At 37.5% G+C, this 21,437-nt stretch overlaps 1 protein-coding gene across 6 annotated transcripts in view; it reads right to left on the bottom strand.

Moving 5' to 3' along the window:
* PRIM2 (DNA primase subunit 2) overlaps nucleotides 1-21,437 on the bottom strand; it is a 328,903-nt gene that overhangs the window by 16,308 nt on the left and 291,158 nt on the right. Inside the window, exons 13-14 of one of the 6 annotated variants that reach the window (XM_063812498.1) lie at nucleotides 6,607-6,663; nucleotides 6,352-6,394 (exon numbers count right to left, since the gene is read on the bottom strand). The exons of 4 other annotated variants lie outside the window; for them this stretch is intronic. In XM_063812498.1, the coding sequence (XP_063668568.1) occupies nucleotides 6,622-6,663 (42 nt within the window). In that variant the 3' untranslated portion in view covers nucleotides 6,352-6,394; nucleotides 6,607-6,621. Of the gene's footprint in view, nucleotides 1-3,804; nucleotides 6,664-21,437 lie in introns of those variants that run through there. One more of the 6 variants, XM_054686812.2, reaches the window with a different exon arrangement.

The following is a 21,437-nucleotide window of genomic DNA, read 5'->3' as shown; positions in this document are numbered from 1 at the left end:
TTAACGAAAATAATTTACTTTTATTTTTGTTTTATTTTATTAGGATGAATTTTTATTTAAAATCTGCTTGCAAATCTATAAACAAGTCATTCAACTATGATCAGGATAGCCTAAAGAACTTTAATCATGTCCCAGCATATTTGAGATAGATGAAGGCTTCTATAAATAAGTAAAGGTGTGATGAGAAAAAAAGGCAATAGAGGTTTCTGAGGTAAACAAGTATTATTGGTAGATACTTTTATCTTCACTTCAGAAATTAGGAAATATACTAAAATTGGAGTATCTGTCTCCTGAGGGTGAGGGCCATTAACCGCAGAAAGAATTTTAAAAATCACATACAAATTAATAATCTTTCTTTTAAAGGAAGATAACTTACATGCTTTTAAAATTAAGGTAGAAAACATAAAACATTACTCCAAAAAATCCAACTAATGAATATATAGTTTCGTTTCAGATTATGATCTATAATACAGAGATATAGGAAAAGAAAAGATGGACCAAGGAATGAAGTTTGACTTTTTCTCTGAGTAAAATGGGGAGCTAATACAATATTCTATGTGCAGGACTAAAGTGAACTGACATTTACAGAGGGTTCATTTTTGCCTGCTGTGCTGGGAACAGATTGGAAAGGACAGAGGTAGAAACAGGGAGCTCATTACAGGAATTCAGGGAATAGATGGTAGATCCATGGACCAGGGTGGCAATATCAGCGGCGATGGTAAGTGGTCAGATTTGGAGACAGGAGCATTTCCCACTTAATGGCTATAAAATATTTCTAAAATCAGATGTTCTGCATGAAAATACTCAAGAGGAACCTGTCCTCCAATGTCTTAAAATAATGCATGAGCTACCACTCAACCCCTTCCCCTGCCAACTGATTTCCTAAATAACTAGTTCTAAAACTCGGGAAAATGCCAATATGAAAAACAAACCTATCATATAAAATAAATGTAAAATACCCAAAATATCACGTAGTAGCCACTAAACAATATGATTAACAAACAGATATTTTCTGTGTAGAAACAGGAGTATGATACCTCATGTCTCTTAGAGTTAGGACTTCTTAGATGCACACTTTGCTGACATCAAAATCTTCCCAAGTGATTCTGATGTTCTAGAATTTGTATATGGACTGCAACCTGACACTTCTTCTGCACTTTGTTTTGTTAAATTTTTCCAATATGAACATCACCACTAAGCACTGTATTAAGATATTCTGCAGGTAACTCTATTTTGATGTTGATACTAATACAACTTGCTGAGGGGGTTGGATGACTCCAAGGCAGGAAATACAAACTAAAAATCAGGTGAAGGAAATGAAGCATTAAGGTATGACCAAGACACTAAAATTCAGCTTATGATATAGGATCAAAATTACAAACCTGGCGAACACCAAAATCCAAGAACAGATGCCTAAGGTACACTGCGTGAAACAGAATAATTTAGGGTCAAATTTCCACAAGACACTTATACACCATGGAGTACTATGCAGCCATAAAAAAAGAACAAAATCATGTCCTGTATGGCAACACAGATGCAGCTGAAGGCCATTATCCTAAGCAAATTAATGCAGAAAAAATAAATCAAATACCTCATGTTCTCACTTAAAATGGGAGCTAAACATTGGTTATACATGGTCACAAAAAAGACAACAATAAACACTGGGGATTCTAAAACTGGGGGGAAGGAGACAAGACTTGAAAAATTACCTATCAGGTACTATGTTCACTACTTGGGCAATGGGATCATTAGAAGCCCAAGCCTCAGCATCATGCAATATACCCATATAATAAACCTGCACCTGTGCCCCCCGAATCTAAAATAAAAATTTTTAAAAACGTATTAAGAAAAAACTGAAATACTCCACAAAGTAATGAAGATGTTGTTAGGCAAGAGTACTTTTTGCCTGTGTTTGTTTCTGCAGCATAGCTTCTGAAAGCCCAGACCTCCATCCTCACAAGCTGGTCTTGGCTCCTAAAAAGATAGCTTCCCAAGATGGCAGGCCAGGACTGCCCAGAGTGAGGGTCAGAAATAGAATAGGTCAGGAAAACACATACTACATAGAGGTGGAAACCCATCAAGAGGAAGAAATATAATGAAGAGACAAAAAACAAGAATAGGAAGAAAAATGTGGAAAGCCAGAGAAATGGGGTAAGTAAATGGAGTCCATGGCTTGCTATTTATGTGGCTTGTAAGCATCAAAGTCTAACCCACAGCTCACAAAAGATGTTTCAATGAGCACTGACACTAACTCTCCAGTTTTCATGTTCCATTCTGAAAGAACCAGAGCACCTTATGAGGTCCTCTTGCATATTGCAATAATAACAAAGAACAGTTTTCCAAAGGTCAGAGGAAACCAAATCAAGGGTCCATTCTGATGCTGGGGCCAGAAGTTTCCTAAATCTGTTTTAGAAAAATATCAAACATTTTGAACAGTCATATCAAAGACATTTAAAAACACAATTTTTATTTGAAGAAAAAACTCATATAAAGATCTAAGAATATTATACAAATGGCAGTATGACTTAGTTTTTAATGTCAGTATTTCCAGATAAAGTACAAAATGTCAAGTGTAACAATCCACTTACTGTTCTAATCTAGTTCGTCAGTAATCAAAAGGCTAAGAAAAAGTGAGTAGTGGACAGGCATGGTGGCTCACGCCTGTAATCCCAGCACTTTGGGAGTCCAAGGCAGGCGGATCATGAGGTCAGGAGTTCAAGACCAGCCTGGCCAACATGGGGAAACCCCATGTCTACTAAAAATGCAAAAATTAGCTGGGTGTGGTGGTGCGTGTCTGTAATCCCAGCTACTCAGGAGGCTGAGGCAGGAGAATCGCTTGAACCCGGGATGTGGAGGTTACAGTGAGCCAAGATTGCAACCCTACACTCCAGCCTGGGTGACAGAGCAAGACTCCAACTCAGAAAAAAATAAAAGAAAGAAAGAAAAAGTGAGTAGTAGTGACATCAAACTACAATATTTTGGTAATTCGTATTTTTAAACTCTATATATTTTTAGACTTTTTTTTTTTTTTGAGACAGTCTCACTCTGTCACCCAGGCTGGAGGGCAGTGGCACAATCTCGGCTCACTACAACCTCCACCTCCCGGGTTCAAGTGATTCTCCTGCCTCAGCTCTCAAGTAGCCAGGATTACAGATGCGCACCATAACACCCAGCTAATTTTTGAATTTTTAATAGAGATGGGGTTTTGCCATGTTGGCCAGACTGTTCTTAAACTCCTGGCCTCAAGCAACCCACCAGCCTTGGTCTCCAAAAGTGCTAGGATTAGAGGTGTGAGCCACCATGCCTGGCCTCTCTTTATTTTTAACTATTCTCTATCAGTTGAATAAAGTCCACCAGTAAGAATATTACAGTTTTTAAAAATAGGCTGGGTGTGGTGGCTCACACCTGTAATCCCAGCACTTTGGGAGGCCAGGGCAGGTGGATTGCTTAAGTCCAGGAGTTCAAGACCAGCCTAGGCAACACGGAGAAACCCTGTCTCTAATAAAAATACAAAAAATTAGCCAGGCATGGTGGCACATGCCTGTAGTCCCAGCTACTTGGGGGGCTGAGGCGGGAGGTTCGCTTGAGTGGGGGAGGTCGAGGCTGCAGTGAGTCCTGACCATGCCACTGCACTCCAGCCTGGGTGACAGAATGAGACCCTGTCTTTAAAAAAAAAAAAAAGCAATGCAGTTTTCATCTTCACAAAAAGTTCATATTTGTATTTGCTAAGTTTGCTAGAAGCATTAATTATACTTCATCTACTATTTCATCCTCAAGATGAATTACTGATTTTTTTTTTTTTTTCTGTAAGACAATTCTAGTAAAGCACCTCACCAAAGACTTCTTTGCGGTTGAGGAGCAAAAAGCAAATAAGGTGATATTTTTCTGATTTAATCAGTGACGGAACATAGATGATACAGAACACTGGTGGGAAATGCAATAGGTATGTCTATTTATAACACATACATATACAAAAATAGAACTCTCTTCTTTTTATACACACACAACATTTTATAACTTTGAGCCACACTTCCTCCCTCTTGCTAATACTCTTAATATTTCCAGCCAGCCGCAAATTCCTCTCTCTCTTTTGCTTCAATGCCTGCCAGCGAGGTTCAGATGATTACCTGGCAGCAGAATGCAGCCACCTGCCCATCTTTGGCTTTGGTGAGCAGAGCGCTGTACAGCTAGATATGCTGTACTCACCAATTAGATATGTGGCTAATCTAATTCAAGGTCATGTTTTGTCTTATTTAAAAGTGATAACAAGCTTGCTTCTTCCTAAAAAACTCAATCTTTCAAAACTAGACTGGGCTGATATTTTTCCACTCCATTTCTAACCTTCCCATATTTCAAAGGTGAAAGAAAAATGTGGTGGAGATGCCAAGTCTTGCACATTTTTGAACACACGACTTTGCTCCCATTTCTCACACACTCAGCACAGCTTAGCCTGCTGCTGCCTTGCTGTGACCTTCACTGACTGGAAGATCAGGGCCAAGTTTCCCTCTCTTGAAGATGTACTTTCATTTCTTTAAAACATTATATGTCAAGAATTTTTCTGACTCTTTATTATCTATAAACAAAGTTATCTGAGTCAATTCTACCTCCAAATGTCATTAAAATCTACCCTTTTCTCTCCATTTTTGAAGCCTTCATCATTCTCTTTTTTATTGGAAAGCTTCTTGATTTATACTTTCTTCACTCAAGATAGCTGCCACATTGCCACAAGAGTACCTTTTCTAAAAGCCAAATCTAATCCTGGCATGGCTGGGGCACAAACTTTTCATCATGATTCAAAGGCTCCTACCCTGTCCTACCTGGCCACTGGATCCTCATACTCTGGTCCAGCTTCTCCTGCAATGTGCTCTTTGGAACTTTAGCTCACAAAATCCTAGTGATGATCGGGGGTTTTCTTGTCTAATAACTTGTTTAACTGGCTTTAATCCACAATTACCTAAGTTTCTTTGTAGCAGAACTTAATAGGGTAACGTTTCTCAAACTAATTTGTCCCCAGAATCCATTTTTCATAGATCTCTCAGGACTAGGGTTCCTCAAAACACACCAAACAACCTTATTTAAATTAATAGAGTCACCTCCACAAGTCTCATTCTTCTCTCTTATCCTGCCATAGTTTTATTTCACTACACTTACTTGTTTATCTGCGATATATGGTTTGGCTCTATCCTCACCCAAATCTCATCTTGAACTGTAGCTCCCATAATTCCCACGTGTCATGGGAGGGACCTGGTGGGAGATAATTGAATCATGTGGGCGGTTTCCCCCATACTGTTCACGTGGTAGTGAGTAAGTCTCACGAGATCTGATGATGGTTTTGTAGGGGAAACCCCTTTCACTTGGATCTCATTGTCTCTCTTGTCTGCTGCTATGTAAGACGTGCCTCTCACCTTCCACCATGATTGTGAGGCCTCCTATGCCACATGGAACTGTGAGTCCATTAAACCTTTTTTTCTTTATAAAGTACCAAGTCTTGGGCATGTCTTTATCAGCAGCATGAAAACAGACTAATACAGTCTGTCTCCCCACTGGAATATCAGCTCCATGAAGGTAGAAGTCTCACTAGTTTTAGTCATCATTATATTCCCAGTGTCTTGAACAGTAAATGGAATACAATCCTCACGCAATTATTATTTGTTGATGTTGAATGAATGCTGCTCCTTTTGCCTAATCTGCCTTACATCAGGCACAGGGGAAACTCCTACTCAACTTTCAAACCCAATTAAAATGTCACTTCTTATATGAAGCATTCTCTTCTGCTCCCTCTTCAACAGAAGATCTTTCCCCTCTGGCACTTTGAATATATTTTTATAAAAGCATTTAGCATACTTTGTAATAGTTAATTATTAAAGCACTTATCATACTCTATTGTAGTTAGGTACCAATAAAAGGATTGTTGAGAAGCAATTTAAACTGCTACCAAAAATACTGATTTTCTTAGTGCACATTAATACCAACATTTTGGATTAAAGGATTTAAGCTCTTAGGGAACATTAACAACTAAGTAAACTTAGAAAGCAAGGAGGGAAGGAAAGAGAAAGAAGAAGAGAGGAAAGATAATGAGGGGGAAGGTAGGACAAACGAGAAGACGCATGTAAAGCCTGCTTAGAGATACGGAGAAATGTATTGTCAAACCTCAGTTCCATGGTTCAGTTACTAATTATTACTGTGCTTTGAGTATTCTATTTTTTGGCCTAATATAAAAGCAAGCCACTTCAGAATCACTATGCTCTATGATCTTTATGAAAATAATGAAAGATATTTATACTGATTATATAATTACTTTAGAAGATTATGCTTATTAAAAGATGTATCATGTACTGATTTAATAATTACCTTAGATTGTTTATTAAAAGATGTATCATATCTCCTGGATATGCTATTGAAAACAGAAGCTAATGTTAAAATCTGTCACTTAAGAATTAAGAAGTAAAAATAATCATATAAATTCAGAGATAGAAACTTTAACAAGAAATACATTGCAAATTGATGGTAAACACCACCAAGAAGAATGAAATGACTTAAAGCTACCCAGTCTAAAAATCTAAACTACTTGCTTTATGAAATAAATTTACTTAACTTTCTGGGTACCTTAAGCTTACTTCTTCAAAAGAAGCCGGGATGCCTCTGGGAGTATACTCTATAAAACTGATCAAGAAATAGAACTAAGTTAGAACAGTTTTATGACTATAGGTAGTTAGGTTTGACTTTACAAAAATATCCTAAGTGACAGTATCATATGTGACTGAATAAAATTCTTCCATAGGTATCAGTAATTTTTCATGTAATGAATACATAATAAATATAGAAAGATGTTTAACTATATAAACAGTATTAAATTTTAAGAAAGGATGTTTTCCATTTGAATGCAATTTTAATGAATATAAGTTTTAATTAATAGGCTTAGCTAACAATGACATATGTTACTTGACTTTCAAAGTGATTTTTCTTTGAACCACCTTGAACATTAAATCTTCAAGCAACCATTTATCTTCAGCCTATAAGAAAGGAAGGATATACACAAAAATCAAGTATTAAAGCCAAAAGGACAACCATGGCCTGGTGACATCAATTCTAATGCTCAACTTCCCATCTTTTCCTTAATGCAGTTCTGAGTTTTACCAAGAACGTTACACATTTTCAACTACAACACTAAGAAAAGCAAAGCTAAGTGCAGCAATCAAACTACTGTTCTCAAAAATCAGAAGAGATACTCCTGAAGATGAAATAGATACAAAAGCTGCCCTTAAAAGCAGTTACTTTCCATAAAGTAATAGACAGCCTGAATACTATCATCCACTGGTAAGTCCCCCTTACCTAAGAAAATCATAGGAGTTTTTAGGTAGCTCAGATTTTTAGGAACATTAAGTAAAGAGTCATTGAAATTTATCTTTGTCATAAAATCTTCTTGACAAAGTGTTACTTTTAAGTCTTTTAAACTGTCCCTTTTGAAAGATTTCTTCATTAAAAGGCATTTGCCAGTTTTAGATTTAATATAGTCACTAACTTCTTGAGAATTTTTGACTGTGAAAAACAGAGGTTAACCAACCTCTCAAGAAGCAATAAGAGCATACATTTTTTCATATTTCATGGTTTTAATTCACTCTTAAGTTTCTTAGAAGCACCAATTAGATTTGTTTTAAAAATCATTAATAGTTGAGTGAAAATTCTAAAACACATTTCCTTCCTCTATTAAAAAAACTAAAATGAGAAATAAAAAGAGAGTTTTAAAAACATTAGTGCAGAAATACATTTGTAAGTAATGTATCATTTCAATCAAAATCTTGAAAAATGAATAGCCTTATGTATACTTACTTATGGGCCAACATGTAAAAGTAAGTACTGGTTGTAATAGGTCTAACACAACTGTACAGCAAAGCAAACATTAAAATACACTGTAGAAACAGAACCTAATCACTCGAATACTCAACATTCTCAAGTGCTCGATACTTAAAGCCGTGCTCTCAACAGAAATATGACATATCTGTAATTTTAGATTTTCTATAACCACAATTAAAACAGTAAAAATAAGCAATTACTTTCAGTAATATATTTTATTCAAAGAAATATATCGAAAATATTGTCATTTCAAAATGTAATCAATATAAAAATATTACTGAGATATTTTGTAATGCTTTTTTTCGATACTATTATAACTGTGAAACTTGGTGTACATTTAACTACAGCCAGTGGTATACTGGAGCTAACACAAACTGGCTGTAATCCCAGCTACTTGGGAGGCTTAGGCAGGAAAATTGCTTGAACCCAGGAGGCAGAGGTTTCAGTGAGCCGAGATCGTGCCACTGCACTCCAGCCTGGGTGACAGAGTGAGACTCCATCTCAAAAAAGAAAGAAAGAAAAAAAAAAACTGTCAACCAAGATTCATAAGGAAAAAGTAAGACATTCCCAGATAAACAAATGCTGAGGGAGTCTGTTGTTAGTAGACCTGCCCAACAAGAAATGCTAGAGTAAATCCTTCAGGCAGAAAGAATAGATCACTACAGAGTAACTCAAAGCCATTCAAAAAGAATGAACACGAGCTAAGGTAACTATATAGGTATTAAAAATCCAGTATTATTGTGTTTTTGATTTGTAACTCTTCTTTTTTCTCAAATGATTTAAAAGACAGATGCATAAAACAGTAATTATAAGTTAATGGGCACATAATGTATGAAGATGTAATTTGTGACAACAATATAAGGGGGAGGGACAGAGCTATACAGAAGTGGAGTTTTTGTATATAATAGATGCTAAGTTGATATTAAAAATTGTTATACATATAAAAGGTTACAGTCCCCAGGATAACCACTAAGCAAATAATGAGAAAAAAATACATAAAAAAAAAGTGATGGGAATAAAAATGGTACTATGGTACTGTGGTCTGAATGTGTCCCCTCCAAAGTTCAGGTGCTGCAAATCTGCTAGTATTAAGAGGTGGAACCTTTAAGACATGATGAGGCCATCAGGGCTCATTCCTCATTAATAGAACTAAGGCCCTTATAAGGAAAAAAAGCAGCAGCAGCTTCAGGTGGCATTTGGCTAGCTTGTTCTCTTGTCCTTCTGCAATGTGAAGACTGAACAAGAAAGTCTTCATCAGATCAGAGATAGGCTCCTCAACCTTGGACTTCTCAGCCTCTATAACTGTGAGAAATAAATTTCTTTCATTTATAAATTAGCTGGTCTGTGATATCCTGTTATAGCAGCACAAAACTGACTAAGTACACTACCAAAAAAAAATTTAATGCAAAAGAAGGTACTAATGGAGAAACTGAGGGACAAAAAAGACATGACATCATTGAAAGCAATGAGCAAAATGCCTGGCATGGCAGCTCCTGCCTGTAATGCTGTTGCTTTAAAGTTTGTTTCATCTGATATAAGAATAGTTACCCCTGCCTGCTTTCAGTGTCCATTTGCATGAAATGCCTTTTTCCACACCTTTACTTTAAGTTTATGTGAGTCCTTATGAGTTAGGTTAGTCTCCTGAAGGCAGCAGATTGTTGGTTGATGAGTTCTTATGCATTCTGCAGTTCTGTACCTTTTAAGTGGAGCATTTAGGCTATTTACATTCAATGTTAGTATTGAAATGTGAGGTACCTTTGCATTCGTCATGCTCTTGGTTGCCTGCATACTTTGGTTTTTTGTTTTTGTTTTTTAACTTGTATTTTTATTTTACAGGTCCTGTGAGATTTATGCTTTAAAGATATTCTGTTTTGATGTGTTTCCTGGATTTGTTTGAAGATTTAGAGCTCCTTTTAGCAGTTCTTCTAGTGGTGGCTTAGTAATGGCGAATTCTCTCAGCATTTGTTTGTCTGAAAATGACTGTTATCTTTCCTTCATATGTGGTGCTTAGTTTCACTGGATACAAAATTCTTGGCTGATGTTTCTTTTGTTTGAGGAGGCTGTAGATAGGGCCCTAATCCCTTCTAGCTTGTAGGGTTTCTGCTGAGAAATCTGTTGTTAATCTGTTAGGTTTTCCTTTACAGGTTACCTGGTGCTTCTGTCTCACAGCTCTTAAGATTCGTTCCTTCATCTTAACTTTGGATAACCTGATGACAATGTGCCTAGGCGAAGATCTTTTGTAATGAATTTCTTGGGTGTTCTTTGTCTTTTTTTTGAGATGGAGTCTCACTCTGTCACCCAAGTTGGAGTGCAGTGGCATGATCTTGGCTCACTGCAACCTCAGCCTCCCAGGTTCAAGCGATTCTCCTGCCTCAGCCTCCCAAGTAGCTGGGACTACAGGTGTGTGCCACCACGCCCAGCTAATTTTTTGCATTTTTAGTAGAGATGGGGTTTCACTGTGTTAGCCAGAATGGTCTCGATCTCCTGACCTCATGATCCAACTGCCTCAGGCTCCCAAAGTGCTGGGATTACAGGTGTGAGCCACCGCACCTGGCCCTGTGCTTCTTATATTTGCATGTCTAGGTCTCTAGCAAGGCTGGGGAAGTTTTCCTCAATTATTCCCCCAAATATGTTTTCCAAGCTTTTAGAATTGTCTTCTTCCTCAGGAATACCGATTATTCTTAGGTTTGGTAGTTTAACATAATCCCAAACTTCTTAGAGGCTTTGTTCATATTTTCTTATTCTTTTTTCTTTGTCTTTGTTGGATTGGGTTAATTCGAACACCTTGTCTTCAAGCTCTGAATTTCTTTCTTCTACTTGTTCAATTCTATTGCTGAGACTTTCCAGAGCATTTTGCATTTCTAAAAGTGTATCCAAAGTTTCCTGAATTTTGTATTGTTTTGTCTTTTAGCTATCTATTTCATTGAATCTTTCTCTCTTCACTTCCTGTGTCACTTTTTGAATTTCCTTGCATTGGGCTTTGCCTTTCCCTGGTTCTCCCTGATTAGCTTAATAACTAACCTACTGAATTCCTTTTCAGTTATATCAGGGATTTCTTCTTGGTTTGGATCGATTGCTGGTGAACTAGTATGATTTTTAGGGGGTGTTGATGAGCCTTGTTTGGTCATATTACCAGGGGTGGTTTTCTGGTTCCATCACGTTTGGGTAGGCTCTGTCAGAGGGAAGGTCTAGGGCTGAATGCTGTTGTTCAGATTCTAGTACACAGGGTGTTCCCTTGATGTAGTACTCTCCCCTTTTCCTGTGGTTGTGGCTTTCTGTGAGCCGAACTGCAATAATTGTTGTCTCTCTTCTGGGTTTAACCATCCAGTGAGTCTACCTGGCACCATGCTAGTACTGGGGGTTTCTGCACAGTCCTGTGATGTGAACCGTCTATGGGTCTCTCAACCACAGATACCAGCGCCTGTTCCGTTGGAGGCGGCAGAAGGTGCAATGAACTCCATGAGGGTTCTTAGTTTTGGTGATTTAATGCTCTATTTTTGTGCTGGTTGGCCTCCTGCCAAGAGGTGGCGCTTTCCAGAGAGCATCAGCAGTAGCAGTGCAGAGGGATCGGCAGTGGGTGGGGCCCTAGAATTCCCAAGATTATATGTCCTTTGTCTTCTGCTACCTGGGTGGGTAGGGAAGGACTGTCAGGTGGGGGTGGGGCTATGCGTGTCTGAGCAAAGACTCTCCTTGGGTGGGTCTTGCTGTGGCTGCTGTGGGGGACGGGGTGAGATTCCCAGGTCACTGGAGTTGTGCACCTAGGAGGATTATGGCTGCCTCTGCTGAGTCATGCAGGTTGTCAAAGAAGTGGGGGAAAGCCAGCAGTCACAGGCCTCACCCACCTCCCATGCAAACTGAAGGGCTGGTCTCACTCCCACCATGCCCCCCACAACAGCCCCAGATCTGTTTCCAGGTGGAAGGCAGGCTTGAAAACTTGCCCGAGGCTTTCACCTCCCAGAGTATTTGGGGTGTCTCCCGGGTCCTGCAGGAGCAGTCCGCTTCCTTCAGAGAGTCTGAGGGTCCTCTCAGGATTGCTGGTTTGTTCTTGCAGTCGATCTGGAGCTAAAATTCACAATTTAAGCCTCCACATGCTGCTCTGTCAGGAGCTGCAATCTAGTCCTGCCTCCCATCTGCCATGATCCCTCTTTATACACAATCTACAGATTCAATGCAATCCGTATCAAAGTTCTAATGGCTGTTTTTGCAGAAATAAAAAAGTTGATCCTCAAATTCATATGGAATTGCAAGGAGCTCCAGATAGCCAAAATAATAGTGAAAAAGAACAAAATTGGAAGATTCCATGCTTCCTGATTTCAAAACTCAATACAAGGTACAGAAATCAAAACAGTGTGGTACTGGCTGGCATAAGGACAGACATATAGACCAGTACAGTAGAAATTGAGATTCCAGAAATTATCCCATACATCTATGTCCAAATGAGTTTTGACAAGGGTGCAAGACCATCAATGGGGAAACTGTCTCTTCAAGAAATAGTGTTAGAAAACTGGATATTCACAAGCAAAAGAATGAAGATAAACCCCTACATCATACCATCTACAAAAATTAACTCAAAAGGGATCAATGACCTAAATATAAAAGCTAGAGCTATAATACTTTAATACAAAGCCATAGATGTCAATATTCACAACCTTGAATTTGACTATAGATAATTATGACACTAAAAGCACAAGTAACAAAAGAAAACAAACTTCATCAAAATTAAAATCTTTTGTCCACCAATAGACATTAAGAAGTTGTTGACAAGAAAACCTACAGAATAGGAGAACATATTTGCAAATCATATATCTATCTGATAAGAGTCTTGTATCCAAACTATATTAAGAACTCATAAACTCAACAAAAAGACAACCCAATTCAAAAATAGACAAAGGAATTGGATAGACATTTCTTCAAAGAAGATGTACAAATGGCCAAAAAGCATATAAAAAGATGCTCAACATCATTATTCATTAGAAAAATGCAAATCAAAACCACAATGAGATATCACTGCATACTTAAAAGGATGGTGTTATGAAATGAATTGTGTCCCTCAAATAAAGATATGTTGAAGTCCTAACTCCCACTACCTAAAAATGTGATCTTATTTGGAAATAGGTTATTTACAGAGGTAATCAAAATGAGGTCATTAAGGTAAGCCCTAATCCAATATTACTGGTGTCCTCCTAAAAAGAGGAAACTAGACAAAGAATGCACAGAGCAAAGATGGTGAGAAGACATACAGGGAGGAAGCCATGTGAAAATAAAGATAGAGTTTGGAGTGATGCATCTACAAGTCAAAGATTGCCAACAAACCACCAGAAGGTGGGAAAAACATGGGAACAGATTCTCCCTCACAGCTCTCAGAAGGAATTAACCTGCCAACACCTTGACTGCTGGCTTCCAAAACTGTGAGATAAATTTTTAAAGTCACCCAGTTGGTGGAAACAACCCAGTGTCCATCAAAGGATGAATGGATAAACAAAATGTGGTACAGACATACAATGGAGTATCATTCAGCCATTCAAAAGAACAAAACACAAATGAACCTTGTAAACATGCTATATGAAGTAAGCCAGACAGTATATGATGCTATTTTATGAAATATTCAGAATAGGTAAATCCATAGAGATAGAAAGCAGATTATTGGTTTCTAGGGGCAGCAGGAGGTGATTGTTTAATAGGTATGAGGTTTTCTTTGGGGGTGATGAAAAGGTTTGGAACTTGATAGAAATAGTAGTTGTAAAATATTGTGAATGTACTAAATGCACTGAATTGTACATTTTAAAATAGTTATTTGTATGTTATGTGACTTTCACCTCAATAAAAAAAGCAATCAGATCTTTTGAAAATCTGTTACCATATATAATTTACATTTTCTGAATTATTCTCATCTTTATTTCACATTTGTCAGTGTTTCAACAATGCATTATACATTTTCTTAAGTTTAGGTACATAAGAATTACCATTCACTTCACAGTGATGGCTTTCCATGAAAGAAGAAACCAAAAAGAATTTCAACTGGATTTAAAATAGAAAAATACTACAGAGAATCAGAACAATGTATTGTAAGAAACTTCAGCTTCACTGTCAGGCATAGGTGTGAATTCTGGCCTTATCATATATTAGTTCTATGGTTCTGAGCAGTTTCTTGCCTTCTCTAAACCTCAGCTTTCTCTTCTATAAAATAGGGATAATGTAGTGGTGGGAATCAAATGAGATACAGTTTATTTGTGTAAAGCCTCCATCACAATGCTTTGCATAAGCAGGCCAAAAATAAAACAAACCACCGTGGCTTCAAATTGTTCTATTTCCAGAGACAGATCAAGCACACCCCTCATTACTACATAATAAGAAAGAAAAACTATTAAGGAGTAATAGCATTCAGAGATTACAATAAAAGATGTTAACTTCATTGTGGCATATATTACAATGAACTACCTCTTTTAGATTAGTCTGTAGGCAGCAATTATTGTTTATTTATTAAGCTCTGTAAGAATTAAAGATATGCCACAAGTGATTCAGTATAACAAAAAGACAATTTTCCTATAAACTTTATGTATTTATTGTTTGTTAATTTTTGGAGAGATGGAGTCTTGCTGTATCTTCCAGGATGGAGTACAGTGGCACAATTATAGCTCACTGTAACAATTACTAGGCTCAAGCGAGCTTCCTGCTTCAGCCTCCCAAACAGCTAGAACTACAGGTGTGCACCACCACAACTGTTATTTTTATTACTTTTTTAAAGGCAGGGTCTACCTATGTTGCCCAGGGTGGTCTCCAACTCCTGGCTTCAAGCAATCCTCTCACCTCGGCCTTCCAAAGTGCTGGGATTACAGGCATGAGCCACTGTGGCCAGCCCCAATTTTTCTATTAAAATAGGACATAGCACACCATTATAAGCCCATGAAACAAAGTACAATTTGAAAATTTCATGTGCATCTTTCCACAATAGAAAAAACTTCTTCTGAGAAACAAACCATTTAAAGCCAATGAGAGATTTTACTGTCAATATTCTGAACACATATTCTCAATTTTTTTTTTTTTTTTTTTTTTGAGACAGGGTCTCACTGTGTGGCCCAGGCTGGAGTGCAGTGGCATGATCATGGCTCACTCAGTCCCCATGGGCTCAAGCAATCCAGCAATCCTCCCACCTCAGCCTCCTGCATAGCTGACACTACAGGTGCATGCCTCCACGCCTGGCTAATTTTTGTATTTTTTTGTAGAGACTGGGTTTTGCCAAGTTACCCAGGCTGGTCTCGAACTCCTGGGCTCAAGCAACCCATAGGTCTTGGCTTCCCAAAGTGCTGGGATTCAGGCATGAGCCACCGCACCCAGCTCTAAAATTTCTGTATCTCAAAATATAAATATTTCTATCACAAAATTGCAGGTTTTTAAAGGAAAAGCTGAAGTGGAAAATAAAAGCTAAAAAACAACAGTGTTTTTAGAATAATTAGAAACTTCAGACATCTAACTTAGGCAGAAACTATTGATAGATAGATACAATACCCAAACTAACAAAACACTGAAAGGATTTTTTAACTCACTGCCAATTTTGAAAAGAAATTAATGAAAGTATTGAGATTAAAATGTATACACACACACACACATACATATATATATATATATTTGAGACAGAGTCTCGCTCTGTTGCCCAGGCTGGAGTGCAGTGGCATGATCTCTGCTCACTGCAAGCTCCACCTCCCAGGTTCACACCATTCTCCTACCTCAGCCTCCCAAGTAGCTGGGACTACAGGCGCCCGCTAGCACGCCTGGCTAATTTTTTGTATTATTAGTAGAGACGGGGTTTCATCGTGTTAGCCAGGATGGTCTCGATATCCTGACCTTGTGATCCGCCCGCTTCGGCCTCCCAAAGTGCTGGGATCATAGGTGTGAGCCACCACACCCAGCCAACGTACACCAATATTTTAAGGAGAAAAAGCTGAGGTGCCAATAAGAAATGACCAATATAGATTGTATATCTATATATTATTCACTGGTCATCAGCTATGTATTCCTGAGAAATAATTTTCCAATAGTCTTAAATTTCTGAACATTTTGCAAATAGAGGCAACAACGGCTTTTACTTCAGACCATTTTTTCAAAGATGTTCATGTAACACAATGGTCTCCAACCTTTTTGGAACCAGGGACCAGTTTCGTAGAAGACAATTTTTCCACGGGCCAGGGTGGAGAGGTGGTTTCAGGATGAAACTGTTCAACCTCAGATCATCAGACATTATTAGTTCGATTCTCATAAGGAGCGCACAACCTAGATCCCTCGCATGCACAGTTCACAATAGGGTTTGAGCTCCTATGAGAATCTAACATGGCCACTGATCTGACAGGAGGTGGGGCTCAGGCAGTAATGCTTGCTTGCCCTGGCTCACCTCCTGCTGTTCCTAACAGGCCATGGACAAGTACCAGTCCGTGGCCCAGGGGTTGGGGACCTCTGATATAATGAACAGCCCTGGAAGACAATGGTTCCTTCCACTGGATTAAAGAGCAGACATATGGCAGGAGAATTGCTTGAACCCAGGAGGCAGAGGTTGCAGTGAGCAGAGATCGTGCCATTGCACTCCAGCCTGGGTGACAAGAGCGAAACTCTGTCTCAAAAAATTAATTAGTTAATTAAAAATAAATTAAAAAAAAGAGTAGACATACTTACTGTCCATAATAAAATGTTCAGATTCCCTAAATTCAGGGTTTCCTTCCTCCAACACAAGCCACTGCATGTGCAGGTAGTACCTGGCCTTCATGTTGCTCTGTGGGAAGTAGGGCTCAAGGAACGAATGCAAGAAAAGGCTGACATACTGCTATTGCTGGAATTGTCATGTCTTCCGCCAGAATCCATAAAAGTGTGGCAGCTAAGTTCTTAGCTTGCAAGTAGGGTAAAATCTCAGATCCTTCACAGTTCCTAACATGGATCAGATACTATGCTAGGTACTGGGAGCTCAGAGGGATAAGGGTTAGAATTTCATACCCAAAGACCTTGCAGTCATCTAGTACTACTGCTATTACCATCTATCCATTAGGCACACGACCATTTAACTTAAACTTCATTAATAACATTATACTTTCTTTCTAACTTTTAATCAAAGTAATGTATCTAAGGAAAAAAACTGAAGTACATTATGGCTTATTATTAAAATCAACAGTTCTCATATCACATTTCTTCCCACTGCTTGGTTAGTTCCCAAGAGGCAATTACTTTAACCATTTCCATTTTTTATTACATAGGATGTTGTCTATGTCACTCTAAATTATATGTTTATACTTTAAGTTCCTGATATAAACTTAATCCACTGCATTTTTACTATGAAAAGTAAATATTTTGGCTCATTATGCTACTTACCATCTACCCTTTCTTTCTCCCCCCATTAAAAAAAAGAAATTAAGTGGTTCATGTCTATAATCCCAGCACTTTGGGAGGCCAAGGTGACAGGACTGCTTGAGCCATGAGTTCAAGACCAGCCTAGGCAACACAGCAAGACCTCTATCTCTACAAAAAAGTAAAAAATTAGCTGGGCATGGTGATGTGCAGCTGTAACCCCAGCTACTTAGGAGACTGAGGCAAGAGGATCACTTAGGCCCAGGAGTTCGAGGTTGCAATGAGATATGATCACACTACTGCACTCCAGCCTGCGTGACAGAGCAAGACCCTGTCTATTTAAAAAAAAAAAAAAAAAAAAAAAAGCGAAAAGAAAAAAAAGAAAAAAATTAAGGTATAATTTCCACACAGTAAAATATATCCCCTTTTTACTCAGGGACTAAGTTTTTTCTAAAAAAGTAAAAGTTTTTAAATAAAATATATTTCCTTTTATCATAGTTCTGCAACATTTGACAAATTCAGTTTTGATATTACCCTGCAATCAACACAGATCATTCCCATTACCCAAAAATATTTCCCTTGTCCTTTATAACACCTCTCCTGCTCCCAGCAATCACTCTGTACCTACAGATTTGTCATACAAATAGAATTATACACTATAGTGCTTTTGAGTCTGACTTCTTTCACTTGGTATAATGTATTTGAGAACCTTACATGTTAATGGGTATACCAGTAATTTATTCCTTTCTATTGCCAGGTAATATTCCATTGTATGACTATACCACAATTTGTTTATCCAATCACACACTGAAGAACATCTGGGTTGTTTCTAGTTTTTGGCAATTCTGAATAATGCCTACACTATAAACACTTAGGAACAGATTTTTATGTGGACTTATGCTTTTATTTCAATTCTATAAATACTAGTTACAGGTATCACTGTGTCACATAGCATGTGTAAGCTTCACTTTATAAGAAATTGCCACACTCCTTTTCAAAGTGACTCTATGACTTGCATTTCCTCCACTATTGTATGAGACTTTCAGTCACTCTGCATCCTCACTAGCACTTAGTATTGCTAGATTTTTTTAAATTAGACCAATTCTATTTGGCATATCATGGTATTCATTGTAGTTTTAAATTTCATTTCACTAATGAGCTATATTTTTTCATGTGCTTATATTTACCATTCACACTTTTTCTTTGGTGAACTGTCTACTCAAATGTTTTGCCTGTTTAAAAAACTGTTTTCTAATTACTGAGTTTTGAGAGTTCTTTATATCCTTTGGATTCACATCTTTTATGAAATTTATGATTTGCAAATATTTTCTTCCAGTCTGTGGCTTATCTTGTTCTCTTAAAGCTGTCTTTTGCAGAGCAAAATTTTTAATTTTGGTAAAGTCTAATTTATCACTATTTTCTTTCAGGGAACACACCAAACCCAAGGTCGTGCAGATATTCTGTTTTCTTTTGTAAGTTTCACATTTTACAGTTACTTAGTTCTATAATCCATTTTTAAATAATTTTTATATAAGCTTGGAGGTATATGTCTAGGATTTTTGCATTTGGATATCCAATTGTTCTAGATCTACTTGTTCTAGAACTCTGGAGTTGTTCTGGAACTCTATATTACCATTTCCTTATTAAATTGCCCTGGCACCTTTGTTTAAAAATCCGTTGCCCATATATATATGGGTCTATTTCTGAACTCTATTCTGTCCAATTAATCTGTCTTCATCATTTCCCTAATACCACACCATCTTAATTACAATAGTTTTCAGTAAGTTTTGAAATCAGGAAACATGTGTCTCCACTTTGTTTTTCATTTTCATCAGTCTTTCATATAAAGATCTTATGTATATTTTGGATTTCTGGTACTGCTGTATATGGTATTAGGTTGCTACAAAAGTATTTGCAGTAAAAGCCACAATTATGTTTGCAGCAAACTAATACTTTTTGAAATGTTTAATTTCCAATTGTTCACTATAAGAAATAGAAATAGAATTGATTTTTGTATATTGAGTTAGTATCCTTCGACCTACTAGTTACAGTAGCATCTTGCTAGGTTCTTTGAGATTTTTTACATTGATAATCACTTTGAGGATAGAAAAAGGTTTTCTTTCTTCTTTTCCAATCTTTTGTTTTTCTTGCTTTATTGCTCTGCTTTAAATCCTACTTTATAGGATTTCAAATTATTTACATTTGTAATGGATTTTAAAGACCTAGACTACGATCTACCTGGGTTACTATTTCATGTCTCCTGTTGTTGGGTAACATGTTCTACAGATGTTAATTAGGTAAAGTTGGTTGACAGTATTGTTCAAGGCTTCTATATCCTTCCTGACTTTCTGCCTGCTTCTTCTGTTAATTATTAAGAGGAGTGCTGAAGTCTCCAAATATAACTGTGGATTTGTCTAGTTCTCTTTTCAGTTCTCTATTATTAATTCATGTATTTTGAAGCTATGTTGTTGGGGCATAAATATTTATAATTTTTATATCGTGTTGGTGAATTGACTGCTGTGTATTTCTCTTTTCGGGGAGGAGAGGAGAATAAATGCAGGGGTACCCATTTTCTTTGGCCATATTCTGTTGTTTAATTGCTGTTTCTTAAGCTGGATACCAAGCTCATTAATTTTCAGTGATTTTGTAACACTATTAAGGTTAATTAAAAAGGAAAATGAAATGTGATCCTGTAAGTATGCTTTATAAAAAAATCAGCAACACCAGCTGAGTCACAATGATCTCTTTTCTGATCACCAACATTTTGATTACTTAAAATATCTATTTCTTGGCCAGGCGTGGTGGGTCATGCCTGTAATCCCAGCACCGTGGGAGGCCGAGGCAGGCGGATCACCCAAGGTCAGGAGTTTAAGACTGGCCTGGCCAACATGGTGAAACCCCATCTCTACAAAAATACAAAAATTAGCTGGACATGATGGAGGGTGCCTGTAATGCCAGCTACTTGGGATGCTGAGGCGGGAGAATCACTTGAACCCGGGAGGTGGAGGTTGCAGTGAGCCGAGATTGCACCATTGCATTCCAGCCTGGAAGACAGAGCAAGACTCTGTCTCCAAAAATTAAAAAAAAAAATCTATTTCCTATAGTCGAAGGTATCTTTTTCAAGTAGTTTTCTCTGAGATAAAAATAACCACATGGAGTTCTACCTTACGTACATTTTAATGATGTTTTTCTTAACTCTCATTCAATATTTTAATGTACGCTTGGAGTTTTCAAGATCTAATCTGCACTTAGGCCAACCTGCAAAATTCAACCTTATCAAAATGTTTTACATGGAATTTTCATCCATTAACTCTCTGCCCTTTAGAATACAGTCCGCCAGCTGCTTCACTCTAGTGAGATCCACTCAATAAAGACATCAAATAAAAGCAAGATATTATTTACAGCTTGCTGGCATGCACTATACATCTGTGCTCATCTCAGATAAAAGGTTACAATGCAGGTCTAAAGGGTAATGTGAAAATTACTAACCAGCTTCAGCTAAGTAAGGAGTATACTTATGGATCAAGGGCAAACGGAGAAATACAGTGGAGTCAAAAGCAAAGAGTATACAAACATGGTCATTACTATTAACTATAAACATTAATTTTCTTGAGATAATGTTAGTATATTAAGATAATTTTTTTAAAGGTGATTCTTTATGACTGCTAAAAAAATGCCTCTAATTTCTTCTAGATTCCCTATCACATTTGTTGGTGGTAGTTTCTAACCTTTTCTATAACCAGAATATCATTCATAACCCCTTTACTCTCCAGCTGATGACCTTACTTTATTTACAAGGAAGAGTAAGACCAGTTGATACACTCCATCAACTTCCCTTTGCTGTGTCTTAGCTATTTCCTCTATGTTCCCACATTGCTGAGGGGTATGCCTTTCTCTGTCACCATTCTTTGGTTCAAGTACATATCATCCTTCCTCCAATAAGTTACTTTTTCACTTGTGTCTTTGAGTTCCTATTTGCCTCTCTCTGCATACCACCATGCATACTCTAGGATCCACCTCATACCTAAATATGCCCATTCACTCTTCCAACATTTTTAAAGCACCTAACAAGTGTAACTCATTGGATTACTATGAGACAGAAAGTTAAGTAAAAATCCAGTCCTCCTTTCAGGAAACTCACAAACTATTGGGAAAGATGAACAGGTAAACAAATAATTACAATCAAGTGTAACAAATGTTAAGAGCAAAGGCATGTACAATCCAGTCATGGTATAAAGGAAAGAGAACTTAATTCT

The sequence above is a fragment of the Pan troglodytes genome, chromosome 5 (assembly GCF_028858775.2).
Source record: "Pan troglodytes isolate AG18354 chromosome 5, NHGRI_mPanTro3-v2.0_pri, whole genome shotgun sequence".
Taxonomy (NCBI): Eukaryota; Metazoa; Chordata; class Mammalia; order Primates; family Hominidae; genus Pan; species Pan troglodytes.
Note: the sequence above shows the minus strand (reverse complement) of the source record. Positions and strands in the feature narration are given on the sequence as shown.